The following is a 15,034-nucleotide window of genomic DNA, read 5'->3' on the forward strand; positions in this document are numbered from 1 at the left end:
GAATACGTCGTTCACGTGTTATTTGTCTATAATAAGTTGTACAAGTGAATAAGAGAAGCACTTATCTAAGTGGTTGCTACTTTCGTCTTAAATAAAGACGCGAACCTTCACTTTATTTTCTTATTATTTACAATTAGTATCAGAGGCACGTGCTTGTCTGTAAAACTATAGTTTCGTTTTCTGATTTTTAATAGTTACATTTGCAATTATTATAATACTTTTAAAAAATTATCGAGCTCTGTATGTAAAAGTCACTTTTTAAGAAGAAATTTTATTTTGTTATTTATGTTTTATACATAGTACATAGTTCGTTTTCAATATGTGTTACAATTATGTCTATCAAATCAAGTGACGACCACGTGGTCGTCGTGGCTAACTTTGGGGAGGACTGTGCTTTGCAGTCGGGTCCTATCGGCTAAAATAAGAAGAATAGCGCATATACCAATCAGACAGTTATCTTTTCTGTATAAACGTAACTATATTTATTAGTTACTGGATGAACAAACAGACTTTGTACTTTTGTAAGTTATTACTAATAAGGTAAAGCATACCAAAAATAACCCTACCGCTCCTTATATTTTAATTTGCGTCAGATTTTTGACGGCTGATGATGGGTCTATTTCGAGATAACAACTTTTTGTTTACTATTTTCTTCACATATTTTCATTTTATCTTTTAGAGGAACCTTACTTAATAAAAGATAGGCGAACTGGTCTTGCCGTTCTTGAGCTTTGTGCTCGGCAACAATCGTAGTGGTTCATTTTAATTTACAAGAAGATATACGAAACAAATTTTAATTCTATAAATTAGGAGAAATTTATTATTTGACAAGCATATTGAGGGAAAATAAGTCAGTAATTAGTTCGCTTCGCAAAGTATTTAGGTCTTATTCACCTGTATTGCACATGAAAGTATCTAAGCGTGAGCTAATACAGTACTAAATTCCGAAGAATGAACGAAGTTTGTAATGATAGTCTTTGTTAATACAGGAGTCGCGGTGCGGCGTCCCACGACACGGGTATGCTGCGAACAACCCAGTATGACTTGAACTGGCTGAACGAGCCCCAGTTTGTTGGAAGCTTTGAGGACGATTACTTTGTCTACTTTGTGTTCAGAGAAGTCGCTGTAGAATATTTAAACTGTGGCAAGGTGAGCCTTTAAAAAATTTCACAAAATTATAATTTAATTAAGTAATTTATTTAAAAGATTTGGCGGCGTTCTATGGTTACTATTTTATTCGCGTAAGCCGTCTACTGGTGAACATAGGCTTTCCCCATAGATTTACAATAATACCGATTGGTAGCGAATTGCATCCACTGTTTCGACAACGATCTTAACAAGGTTGTTATCCCACCTTGGGTGGAAAGACCTTCGTTGCACTGACATGTGGCTTGGCGACTGCCACTTTAAGTTGCCAATCCGCTGGGCTATGTCGGCTTTCCTTTACTAATATTGCTAATTTTAAAGCCTTTTTATTTTTTCCATTCTATTTCTTTATATTTCTTTGAGAAGGAACTAACAACAATATTATTAAACATTTAATTACATCAACAACAACACGAAGCTTCAAGTGCGCCTCCTTTAGATTAATTAAAAAATTAAGTTTAGTCTGCACAACCGCTGACTCATCAGTAAGCGATTAAATGTTACCATATAAATAAATTAATTAATGAGACCATATAATCTCATTAGTGCTGTAAATTTTTTCTTTGATAGCGTATTGACATTTAAACAGCTATAATATATGTTAATTATATTCAAATTGTTATTGTGCATTAATAGCTTCTGTCGCTTGATCGAAAGCCAAACTCACGGCGTATTTCAACCGCTTAATTAACATTTCAGTATCGGAAATTGACTTTTAGTGTTTGATTTATTTAACGACACCGGATGATCCTGCGGTGAATGTACTTTGCTTTAATAAGTTGACACTTTGTCCTTGGAAATCATGCAACTGGCTCCGTAAAAGCATATTACTGAAAATCGAGAGTTGTACATGTAGTCAGCGAGCCTTTGTTGTAATCTTGATGTATCTGTCAAAGGTTAGGCGCTGACCAACTTTGAAATGCACTGGTTTTGTTTTTCGACTAGCGCACTTTATGTGTAAATTATAGGATGTCTTATAAATCAATGTCTACTCGGTTTCGACTTTCGATTTTACTATATGGAGCACCCTGAATATTATGATGAACGTTCAGAAAAAGTTCCATAATATTGTTTTTTTTTTTTGCAAAATAAGTGAAGTTGCAGTCCAGTTAAGGATTTCCGAAATAGTTATAATGTGTACGGTACCTTAAAAGAATCGAAAGTCATCTATCCTTTTTACTATCTAAAGGAAGATAGAGGACATAAAGAAGTCAAAATCACAATAATTTATGTACATTCACAATAAACACATTTAAAAAAAAAAAAGGTGAACGTCGTAATAAAACTTAAATTCTTTTTCTTAATTCAAATTTATCTTATCAGTTTCGTCAACTGTTCTTTTGTATAATATATTACTCTTGTTTAAGAAAAGACCTGTCTCTGCGAGTATATTAAAATAAGTTGATGAAATGTCGATAACTTAGGCTATAAAAATAAGTTTTAAATTATTATTTTAATTTTTTATGAACATTTCAGTAACGTATGTGTTTCACTTAAAATGTATGTATAGCATTTTACATCAAAATAAATAAAGATACGTTTAATAAAATAATTATATTTCCAGACCATTTATTCACGTGTAGCACGCGTATGTAAGAACGATTCCGGGGGCCACAGGGTAATGAAGGACAACTGGAGTACGTTCCTGAAGGCGCGGCTGAAGTGCCCGGTGCCCGGCGATATGCCATTTTATTACGATGAGGTCCAAAGCGTTGAATATTTACCCCAAGAGAAGATTCTGGTCGCCACATTCACGACGCCGATGTAAGTATCATGCCTATTTTGCTGTTATTGCTTTAATCTAGTATAAAAGATTGCGTGTTATGAAATTTTTTAAATGGGGTATAACGCATCAAATTCCTGAGTATTGTTTTTTTATTAGCTTTAATCTTACAAACACTATTTTCTAGATTTCTTATTTCAAATGCTTTGTGGGTAAGTAGGTCATATACCGTGCAGAAGAGATGGGTACTATGGTCTTACGATTCTGAAGCGGAGACATCTGGTCAAGTGAAACGTAGAACGTCCACTTAAAGGCGGACCAACGATTTTATTAAGTATCGATGGAGTATCGATTCTTACTGGTCCAACTTAAATTCTATGGAGATGGCCTATGTCCAGCTGTGGAATTCCTCTGGCTGAAATGATGATGAAAATGTACGGTAGGGATGTACACATCTGTAAGGTAGACGGCTTTTGTATAGTAAAACGCTTTAAGTTAAATTTTGATTGTGTAGTACAGAGTAATTTGTGAAAAGCTATTCATAAATATTATTTTAAAAATTTGCGCTAAATGAAAAGAAATATATTATTTTTGTGTAGTGTAATATCAAAATTAAAATTAAATATTTTGTCACTTATAATCAAGTACTTGTTATTGTACAATTAATATAATATAAAGCAAGTAGTTACAATAATACATTTTTAATGATACCTTGACATAGGACATCAGACATTTATTCGAAAGATAACAGTCTAAGTGATATTTAACGGATAGTTAGAAATTTAAAGGACTTGAATTTTTTTTAAATAAAACGAATGCAATTTATGCATTTTTAGTATAGTTTATAACTTAACTATTTTATTTTAAAAAATATAAACTTAGTCCAACTTTGTCTGTATATTGGAATAGAAGTTTATTCCATCTGTTGTCGGACACCAAAATGTACAAATGTACCTAGAATTATGAGCAAAAATTACAATAAATCTGACATGTAACCGAGGCGAAAAATAATGGCAATATAAATGTTAGTTATTTATTTTATTTATTTCAAATAGGACCGCCAAAGACATTACTTAATAGTTTCGTATAATATAGAACAAAATTAATATGTTTGCCTACTGTAGGCATCAAATACGAAAGCTTATACAGTCGTGGTCGTAATAAGATTACATCCAAACGTTAATAACCGAATAAACCAAAAAAACAATATTAAACGGATTTCTTAATAATTATAAAACAGTGCACAAAGAATATAATGTATGTTAAATTAATTATAGCCAAGATATACTTTTGTTACAATAATATTATATGAGAAAAAAAAGTAAATAATTTATGAAAAGTGTTTAAGAATGCTTTCCCCGAAGGCACCTGTAGAGTATCAAAAAATATCTATATTGGCTATTCCAAAAAGTGGGTTAGTAATTTTATTAAACATCAAGTTTAATTTCACCAGGAACAGCATAGCTGGCAGCGCAGTGTGTATATACAACATGTCAGATGTTAACGCAGCATTTGACGGACCTTACAAAGTGCAGGACTCTCCCACTTCCATCTGGGAGTCTCGCTCTCCTTCCCGGGAGGCCAGGGAACATTTCCGATGCGCTGCTGACTCCAGGTTCGTTTTCATTCCAACTTCTACTTACACATCATCTAATGCAATACGCATGCCGATTCCAACCGGCGCTGTTACAAATCTATCAGCAATGCTTTTGTTCAGTAGTGGAAGTTGTACCGCTAAAAAGATTATGATGGTCAACTAATATAGATGATATTAATAATAGCCTAGCTTAGAAATGTGATATTATAGTTATATTATGAAGCGATAAATGTCGTGGCGTTTGTGTGGAATATTACATTACTACTTATAGACGCTGGAGAAAAAAAGAAAAACGTCTTATGAATCCGTAGTAAACCCGCTTAGTCCATTTTCTATACCCTTTCCTTATGCTCCTCCTGCAATAAGAGTTGTTACTGTATACATGTAAAAAGTATATATGTAATGATAACTATTACGACAATGTAAAGGTCGTTGAAAACCGAGATACAGGCCGCATCCTACGGGTTCTATTGAAAAACAATGGCGGATGCCAATGACTAGCAGTGGATGGGCCATGGTTAAAGTGATGATGATGATGATGAAATATCATAAGTTTGTATTACTAACCTTCCAACTGTAGGAGTCTAAATTATAGATCCAGTGTTAATTGACAATGCTAATCGAGTGATAAATTGACCAAAATGTCACAACATTTTTAGCTTTGTCATCTGATTGCAATAAAGTTTTAAAGTATGCGGACTACACACACTAAACATTAACTCATTTATGTACATATGCAATTCCCAAATTGTTTTCAATTTTAAATTTTTTCTTAATAACCATTTACGAACGAAGCCCCTTTTTTAATACAGGTCTGCAGCAACCACAGAGGTCAAGGGATTAAATAAATTTATCGTTAAAAATAATTAATAGGTTTAATCTTGACACTTTAATGTAGTAATAATTAAATTAAAAAATTGTAATTCTTTAACATTCTCTTCTTCAGAATCCACCAGACAATCGAGTTCAAAAGATATCATCTTATGTACGAATCCATACAGCCTATTTCTGGCGAACCTGTTTACAAAGCGACACTGAAGAGGTTCACACATGTAACAGTAGATGTTACAAAAACAAAGAATGTTGCTAAACAACTGGTGGTGTTTGTGGCAACACAGGACAGCGACGTTCTAAAGTTGGCGATCTTACCAAGATTTGAAGGTGCATGTTTGGTTGAAACTTGGAAGTTGAAAGATGCGAAAGGTGGAGTTGACATAAAAACAATGCAGTTTGTGAAAGATACTGTAAGTTTTCATTTATTTTATTTATTTACACAAACTATAACTTAAAACTGAGAAGTTAATACATCATAACTATGAGTAGATAAGAGCTGTACTACAATTTAGTCATAAAAACAGTTAAATAATATTGTAAATACGGTTATGAAAAAATAGTAAATAAAATTTCCAATCATCATTTACACTGCAAATAATAAAGTTTGCAATTAAGAAGTAAAGGTGCATTAGTTATGAATTATTATTTTAGAAATTAAATCAATTAATCAATCAATATTTTTTAAATCGACGATCGATCAAGCCCTTATTCGTATGTCATAACATCAAAACAGAAACGAAAAAGTTATAAAACAGTTTTATTATAATCTTTGTCCTGCTTGCTATTTCTCGATAGATGTCGCTGTACATAGGGAGTGAGACAGGTGTGTTGCGGCTGGGCAGTGAGCGCTGCTCCCGGTATAAGAGCAGATCAAGCTGCGTGGGTGCCACAGATCCACATTGCGGTTGGGACGATGCACGCGAGCTATGCGTGCGAGCCGCCCCCCACTTGCACGACGCCTACTTCGCACAGGCAACCTCCACTTGCCCCACCATTCATACACCTGGTAAATTAAAAACACTACCAAGTGATCGATCTGGCGTATGTAGTCTACCTATATATCACTATGATATCTACTTAAATGGGCATATTTTTAAAATAAAATTTGTACCCTTACGTAAAATGTTTTACATTATAGTAATATCGTCTGGCGAGCACAAGCCAATAGACGCGGTGTGGGTAGGCTTCCGACTTGTATTTGTTCTATAGTAAAGTATATAACGATTTAAATCTATGGGGGTCGTAGGGTCACTAGACGTGTTAGAACCCTTTTGTGTGTATATTGAATTATCCTAGTAAAAGTATTCAAGCATCCTATTTAAAGTAATCTGCAAAAACCAACTATGCTAATCGATTTTGCTATTACAAACTGGATGATAATGTCTAGTAAAAACAGGGCCCATTTAATAACTTGTATATATTAATACGTACAAACTGACAAGCTTTCTGCATCACATTTGAATTTTCATTTAAGTCTGCTCAATCTATGCTAGTGTACATTGTTACAAACATTTGATATAATGCATGTTTACGTACGATTCAGTAACAAAATCTGTTTCTTGAAATCTAGATTGTCTTAGAGAAACAGGCTCCAAGGGTTTTTTGTGGTTACTTCTGGCATGTCCAAATTGAACGTTAAGAGAAAAAGACGAATAGTTCCATCTCTTTCCTCAACTTTGGCAACTAAACAGCTGTTTATCCACTTTGAGGAAACCTGGATAGTGGCATAAATCTTATAACATATATTGATGATTTTATGTGACTGTCTGTTTTTTTTCTTATGTCCACTGTTGGGAGCCCCTCGTAAATATTTCCCTCCTTCCCTTCTATTATAATTTTCGATTTTATGTTTTATTCCTCGCGATTACGTTTTGATCACCCTCCTGCAGTAAATGATAAACTGTGTTGTAATTTTCCAAATGTGTAAAAATGTATTTATTTTCTATCTTATAGTTGATGGTGGTTGGTCTTCGTGGTCGGAATGGGAGCAATGTATGCAAGACGGCACTCCGCACGTCGCATATGCAGATGATAAACCTGATATGTGCAAGTGTCGTACACGGAGATGTGACAATCCTAAACCGGCGAATGGCGGGCAACCGTGTGAAGGTATTAACCATAAAAAGTAAAATTTTGTAATTTTTTTGCTTTAACAAAAACAATCCATCATTATCATTTACCATTGTGTTCATCGTCATGATTTGGGAGTTCGATGGCTGTCAAATGTCATGATCAACATCAGCATTGTAAAATTAATTATCTTTAAAAATTAATTACGATAGGTACGATTAATTTTTTATAATGGAATACAGGGTTGAAGACATAAAATTATTGTTATCTACATTAAATACCAAGTGACTTTGATGTGGGAAGTGACTTTAAACCAAATACTAACATTAACGTAAACAAAACAAATAGCGACCAAATACATAAATGTTACAAATAAAACGAATGCCTAAGTACTTATACAAGTCTCAGATTGTGTGGTGAATTAGAATAAATATTCCATAATAATTTAAGTGTATTTTCGTCATTACATTTTGAACATGTGACATCTAGCGAGTTATAGTTACCCGCGATAGTGTTACAGCTTTATGTTCCTCAAATGAGAATTTAGTAATTTGAATATATTTTGAATAAGTTACGTAGCTTTCTACACAACATTTTAGGTATACACCATGAGGGTCGACGACCCGCGTTTAAAGAGTCATTGCATCGGCCTTCACCTTTTACCAGCAACCTTCCCGTACCTAATCATATTACAAATGTTCCTACTTTTGCTGCTATGAGACCTCGTTCCAGAATTTATCTAATTCTTTCTTGACAGGTTTAATTCAGTATATTATAGAGCGAGTGAGATTTAGCTCCAATATTTCTATTACCCTCAACGTTATTATCCCAATTTACTATTCGTTTTTGAATTTATAATTGAATTTATTATTGAATTTATTGTTATCTATTTCGTCTATAGATACCGTAGCACTTGCTAGTTTTAGTTGCGTTGGCATTAGGATAATTTTTGTCCCAGGGAACAAAAAGTTCCACTGGTAACACTTTTGAATGTTTAAGAGCATAGAGGAAATGACGGTTATCAGCAAAGTCTGGGTAAATAAGCAAGTGGCAAGGCGAAAGCCAGTGAGTGGTTACGTCGCACAGAATTGAGAACGACGCAAAGATGTGATGTGATATTAAAGTAATGTATTGTGTTAAGGTACGAGTATATCGGTGGCGAATTGCACGACGCACGGCGGGTGGTCGTCGTGGTCGGGGTGGTCGGAGTGCAGCGCGTCGTGCGGCATCGCGGTCAAGTCGCGGAGGCGCTCGTGCTCTTCGCCCGAGCCGCGATACGGCGGCCGCGTGTGCGTCGGCGTAGACACGCAGGACCTCTACTGCGCCAACCTCCCCCCCTGTCCTGGTAAATACTACACTCAGATATGCACCTACCTACGCTACGGCCCAAGTGGCTAAAGACCTCTGTTAAAATACCGAAGCTCAAAGGCACTCTTAAGGATTCTCGGCTCGGTTTGCTACAGTTTCTTAAATAGTTTAGGCGGACGCTCCTTGGCCTAAAACTAAGTTAAGGGCCCCTTCGAGTGGACTTCGACTTGGACTCCTACACATACGATATAGGGGCGTCAGCGATTTGTTTGTAACAGTATATCGAAAATAATTTTTATACAATACAAATTAAAACTTGAATTTCAATATTAACTAATCCTGTGCATAGCATCTATGGCTCGTTGAGCAACTGTAAGCTAGTAAATGAGATCCGAAGTGAGAGATCTCATTTTTATGTTGTAACAGGCATCTTCCGCAGACCTTAGTGAGCAGATTATCTGGTTCAACATTGTGTTTTTCAAATAATGTCACTTAGACAAATAAGAGCCCTTTTCTGCGATATATAGATCCTGCTCTCGCGCCAGTTGATGGCGGCTGGGCGCAATGGAGCGTGTGGTCAGCCTGCACTGGCACTGGTTGCGGTTTGGGTGCTGGGACGCGGGAAAGGAAACGTCTTTGTACGGACCCAGTGCCGCAGCACGGCGGCGCAGACTGCGTGGGAGCCCGTAGCGAGAAGCAGCCATGCGATCTCAAGCCTTGTGACGTCAGGAAGGCCACTGCTTGGACTCCCTGGGTGCAGATACCTAGTAAGTTCTTTATTGTATTCATTTTCAATCACTTATTCATACTATTTGATATGTAGAATCATTTGTAATGATAACTTATGTGTCATGAGATGAACAGGTCAATAGTCCTTTATAATAGAATTTAACAAGTTAAAGAGGCTCCAAACGCGCCCTGATCTTTTTTTAGTTTACTGACATATCATAAATATAGTTGCCAGTACAGTAAAAATGTATGAAATGTTGTATGAAGTCTTATTACTCATTTCCAGGCAACAATTCCGATGGCAGCTACACCGAAAAACGTTTTAAATTCTTATGCAAAGCACCATCTACTGAACAAATAAAGGTAAGGAGTATAAATGTAAGATTACATTTAAAGCATTCTGAAACATTGAATTAAATTTAAAGATTATGATGAAACTACTGGAAATAAGGAATGCTTTCGTCACTTCAACGATTAGTTGTGCATGTGGATTACTTTATTATTTTACAATAAGGCATCTTTAGCCTTATTGTAAAATAATAAAGTATTCTTCATATTTCTTTACAATAATTTAGGCTATATATAAACTATATATAGTCTTCTACTCTTTATGTTTTTTCCTCTGCTTATCCACATTCTTTCGACTGCCGTACCGAGGTTGTGATTTAAAATAAAATGCGTTACATTTCTTAGTTTTATACGTACATGCCTTCACTGCGCAATTGCAACTTACATTATTCTTTTTATTTAAAACAACTGAGTTACACGTGCACTAATTAAAGTATTGTTCAGTTATCTTTAGCGCGGGAGGAGGAGAGGTATTGCACATCGCGCGGTACTTGCAGCAGTACGCCTTTGGATGGCGAGGAAGCAGGGTGGGAAGCTTGGGGGGCGTGGGGTGCGTGTTCCGCGGCGTGCGGGGGAGGGCAGCAGGCTCGAGCGCGTCGCTGTCGCCGCCCGCCCTGCGCCGGGCCCTCTGACATGCTACGTGCCTGCAACACGCACGCTTGCACTGGTGAGCAATCGTGTTTCAATAGAATTTGAGAATACGGTTGATGTCTTCATCACCATTTCAGATTTTACCATTACATACAGAAGGCACCATAACATAGGCCGGTTGTAAGTGGCCTGGGTTGAGCATGTTCTGACCTCCTTACCATCAGGTTGCTCTCAGCTTTTCTACACTGGGCGTGCATATCCGTGGTTCCCAATTCAGAACCTTAAGGCCCTAGCGGCTTTGCATTGGTTCTGTGGGCTATGTTGACTGTTCACTGCCATTTGAAAATCACCTGGGCTATGTCGTTTACTTGCTTTTATCTACCAGTTCGATCTCGTTAAAAAATTTTGAGCATAGCCACGCAAGGGTTGTTAAACGAGTGCAAGGTTGCCTGAAAGCTAATATACTATTATTGAATAGCTTACTGTGTTAATAAAACTAAGTTCGAATGAACCTGGACTAATTAATTAAGGTTCCTGAGTGGCGACCATGAGGTATTAGACGCGGCGTTTGTAGGCCCTCTTTAGGTCGATCGAAGACATAGTTAAGGTAGTGGGAAGTTGGTGGATGCAGACAGGGCAAGACCAGGGCAAAAGTGGTGATCTTTGGTGACAGGGTGGTGATGAATAAGGCCCGTAATTCATTGATCATTATTCTTATTTTAATTTGCAGGCGAATGGTCGTGTTGGAGTGACTGGAGTTCTTGCAGTGGTGATTGTACGTTGGGCGCGGCCGGGCATCGAACTCGAACCAGAATGTGTTTGTCGGCGGAGGGCTGTGCCGACGCTGGCGCTGCTTTGGAACGTCGCGTTTGTGTTAATAATTGTGCAGGTATGTTGCACTTATTTATAATTTTTATATTAATAATGTGACCACATGGGCGACTTCTTCCTTAACTATTTCGTCAGTCCACCTAGTGAGGGGCCTCGTCTACCGACTGGTGTTAATTGCCCATGAACCTTTTGGCCACAACAGTCATCCTAATCAAACTGTTCTTTTGAAATTCTACCAGGGGAAGCTTATATCAAGCATTGGACTTCCTCCCTAAAATAATGTTGATGATAATAATTGTTCACAGAATCGGAGAGCGGGTGGGGTGCGTGGGGGGCATGGTCGGAGTGCTCTGGTGGGGAGCGCGTGCGTCAGAGAAGCTGTGAGGCGGGGGCTTGCGTGGGCGCACAGCTGCAGGTCGCCCACTGCGCAGATGACACGGATCTCGATAACGGTAAAAATATATTAATATAAGCAAATAGAAAAAGAAATAATATATAATAATAAGACAATGCTTATATATTTTTTTTCTTCATACTGATGAATTAAAAGAAAAAATATCTAGAAAATAAATATGTAGAAATATATGTGCTATAATTTGTATTATTTACTAGGGTTATACAGTTAAAATGTAATGAAATTTTAACGGCAAATAATCGTCATTTATTAGATTTCATCTCAGTATTAAAGTATTATTTAAAGGCATCTTTATTATCATATCTTAAATACTATCATTACGTGTGGCGTGGTGGCGTACGTATCAGTACTAATTAGATTAAAAATACGTATATTTCTTTTCTGGCTTTTACTGGCTGCTCTGAAAAGTACTTAAAAAAACTTATTTAATGGTTATCTTTTTATTTATTGTCTCAATAATAAAAAAAACAAGTAGCTTTAAAAAAGATCTCTTACTACGCCAAATATAGCCAATGTTACTGCGATGTATACTTTCAATATGAAATAATAAAGTAATTTTTCCTTTATAGAATTATACGCGATGCCCGCGTACAGTCAAAATGTGGAGATGGCTTCATTTGTGACATCAAGCAATGAATCGTTGAGTATCGGTGCTATTGTGGGCTGTGTTGTGGCGGCATTTGCTATGGGTAAGTAAATTAAATATTAAAAACAAGTATTTTTGAGTAAGTTTCTTTAATAACAAGTATTCGAATCAATTTGTTAAAAACCTTTTTCAGGTTGTTTTACAGTTTAAGTCGTAAATATGATTACTGAATATTTCTAGTTTAATACTATGAACACAAATGAAGTATTTGGTGGAATCTTGGAACTTTAAAAAACAGATAGCAACATTAATCAGTTTATACATCATCGTCAATAGATGGCGCTGTAGAAAAATGTTTGTGAAGAAATTTTAATTTTTTAATTTTTCAATTTAAAAACACGATAAATTATGATTTTATCATGATGTTTGTATTACTCACTAACAGCATTATATCTTTGTTAATTATTTTTATATAAGAATTAGTAAGATAACAAGTTATTGTAAAATCTTCTAAATCGCGCTATTAACATTTTTTATCTTGTTAGTATATAAGCAAGCGTTCATTAAGAGTACATGTGTCTATTGAAAGGAGAGACGGTTAGCACTCCCCTTGACAAGGATGGAACACATAAAATGGTTAAGGCACTACTTGACCACATTTTTTTTTCAAATATAATTATTTATCTTCATATTTTAATATCACAATTTTTTTCTCTAAACGATGGCATTTTATTTTTAATTTTTATTTGTGGTAAACTAAGGAATATTATCTTGATTATCTTTTATAATATATTAAAAGTAAAAAAAAACATTATTTGTAACTTGTGTAATTTTTTTTAAAATATAAACCAAAATTCGTAAGTAATAATACGCATAATTTAATAAATAATTATTTTGAACTTAAATAGTATTGATTCAAAATCATTTACAGTTAATATATTAATTGATTTTATATAATGATTTATGGCTTAAAATTTAACTGTTGTGCTCTGAATTGCAAAAATTTTAATTGCAGTATGTTTTTTTTGTGTAATCATAATGATTTCAGCCTTAGGATGTCCACTGTTGGACATGGACCCATATATTTAAACACGATTTGAGTTTTATATTTTACTTGTTTAATTATCAATTATTTCATCAGACCATTTTCAACCGATCTTATTTAAAATTTATTGCGTAGACCGACGTCTAACAGTGAACATTTTATTTCTTAAACGATGATAATAACTTAATTTGAATTTGTAATTGTTGGGGTAGGTTGCCTGGTATGCCTGGCTGGAGTTATATATTGCCAAAGGCGGCGTGGCGGTTTGCCTTGGCGAAGACAGCCTCGCGTGCCCTCTAGTCCGCATTATATCACCGCCAAGCAGAACAGCTACGTGACAGTGCCTCTTAAAGAAGTTGTAAGTATGATTTTTTACAGAAATTACTTTGGTAAAAATACATCTACAATTTGATATTGTAAATATTATTTAGATTTGAAATGTCTTAGTTTTTTTTTTGCATAATACGGATAGTAAACAGATAAGGGTTAAGACTTGCATGATATTATTTAGTGCGACCTAGGTGTTCTTGAAAAACAATAGATTGCGATAGTTAGATTCGCTGCGACCATGTTTCATTAAAAAAAAATATATATATATATACCGCGCGTCATAGTACGCGGCAGTTGATATGGCACTTTGGATATGTATTTGCTTGGTTGTAAATACTCTTTGTAAATAAATCTGTTTTCAGCACACATACTGTATATATTTTTTTAAATTATTGTAGAGTAAATATTTTGTGTGTATATAAGGTTTATATTACTGACATGCCAAATCAAATGTCGTATACTAATCGCACAATATATTCCATTTTTAAAGTTTATAAAGGTGATTATGGAAATATAATAAAATGTTATTATTTCAGCCTCGCAAAGCAAAACGTCAGCCATCGTTCACGGGTATAGGCGGTCCCAGTGGCATTCTCCTCTCTAAGAGCAATAACATCTCCAATCCAAACAACCACAACAGCGCGCTGGCCACACCCAAGCTCTACCCAAAAGCGATAGCCAACGAGTACGACTCCATGGGCACTTTGAGAAGACATTCCAATCAGCCCAATAACAAAACAAACCTCGATATAGAGGATGATAAGTTTTATTGACATGTATTTAAATCCCAACTATGGACCAAAATGAATAATAGTTTTAACTCATGGATTTACCTAGTAAGGAGATTAAAACTAAGGCATACAGCATGATCCATAAGCTGACGTCAAGTAAAACGTTTTGTGTTCTTATTTTGACATAAAATTTCTGTTTTCTGCCAAAAGTCAAGCTATTTCAGTATGAATTTTTATGTGTTATTCATGAAAGTTAAATAAAAATCAAATATTTTTTTATAGCAAAAGTTTATAATGGCTTGGCGTTGTTTTATGGGAAATGCTTTATATAATCTAACATTAAATATGTTACATTGATTCTGTAGAGTTTTCAAACAAATTTAACTGAAGTAATGCTGATTTTCAGTAACAATACTAAAGAGGCATTAAGGATGTTTGTGAGAAATTATAAAAAAAAACCTAGTTGATTTAATTCGGTGTTAAGGAATATGGGAAGTGAAGTTCTAGTCGGTTTGCGTTAATTATTACCAGGTGTCGGATATTGGGATGCATATTTGCCTAAAGCTATTAAAACTAAGAACTTATAGAGACGGCATTTTGTTAAAAAAATGTTAGTCTTGACTATACAACTAATCATAAAAATAAAAGGATACAAAGTATGATAACATCCTTAAAGTAAGTGGTATTTATTTTTTATAAAATATCTACTGCGATTCAGGGATCATAACTTGCTAGCAACTTTATAAAGTT

The 15,034-nt window shown here is 35.1% G+C and overlaps 1 protein-coding gene and 1 non-coding gene across 2 annotated transcripts in view; both read left to right on the plus strand.

Annotated features, from left to right (window-relative positions):
* Positions 1-14,554, plus strand: part of Sema5c (Semaphorin 5c) — a 60,828-nt gene extending 46,274 nt beyond the window's left edge. Inside the window, exons 6-20 of the mRNA XM_068763436.1 lie at positions 990-1,149; positions 2,711-2,910; positions 4,323-4,484; positions 5,413-5,710; positions 6,096-6,306; positions 7,254-7,409; positions 8,512-8,715; positions 9,206-9,445; positions 9,694-9,770; positions 10,200-10,422; positions 11,077-11,235; positions 11,483-11,629; positions 12,162-12,281; positions 13,436-13,581; positions 14,090-14,554. Of these exons, the coding sequence (XP_068619537.1) occupies positions 990-1,149; positions 2,711-2,910; positions 4,323-4,484; positions 5,413-5,710; positions 6,096-6,306; positions 7,254-7,409; positions 8,512-8,715; positions 9,206-9,445; positions 9,694-9,770; positions 10,200-10,422; positions 11,077-11,235; positions 11,483-11,629; positions 12,162-12,281; positions 13,436-13,581; positions 14,090-14,326 (2,740 nt within the window). The 3' untranslated portion in view covers positions 14,327-14,554. The remainder of the gene's footprint in view (positions 1-989; positions 1,150-2,710; positions 2,911-4,322; positions 4,485-5,412; positions 5,711-6,095; positions 6,307-7,253; positions 7,410-8,511; positions 8,716-9,205; positions 9,446-9,693; positions 9,771-10,199; positions 10,423-11,076; positions 11,236-11,482; positions 11,630-12,161; positions 12,282-13,435; positions 13,582-14,089) is intronic.
* LOC137920728 (U6atac minor spliceosomal RNA) lies at positions 12,754-12,844 on the plus strand. Its single transcript, XR_011106984.1, has one exon. It is a non-coding gene; the product is annotated as a U6atac minor spliceosomal RNA (small nuclear RNA).
* Positions 14,555-15,034: the final 480 nt, after the last annotated feature.

Source organism: Battus philenor, unplaced genomic scaffold (genome assembly GCF_028537555.1).
Source record: "Battus philenor isolate CCGP_79_NKW_IND1 unplaced genomic scaffold, ilBatPhil1.0.hap1 SCAF_18, whole genome shotgun sequence".
NCBI lineage: Eukaryota > Metazoa > Arthropoda > Insecta > Lepidoptera > Papilionidae > Battus > Battus philenor.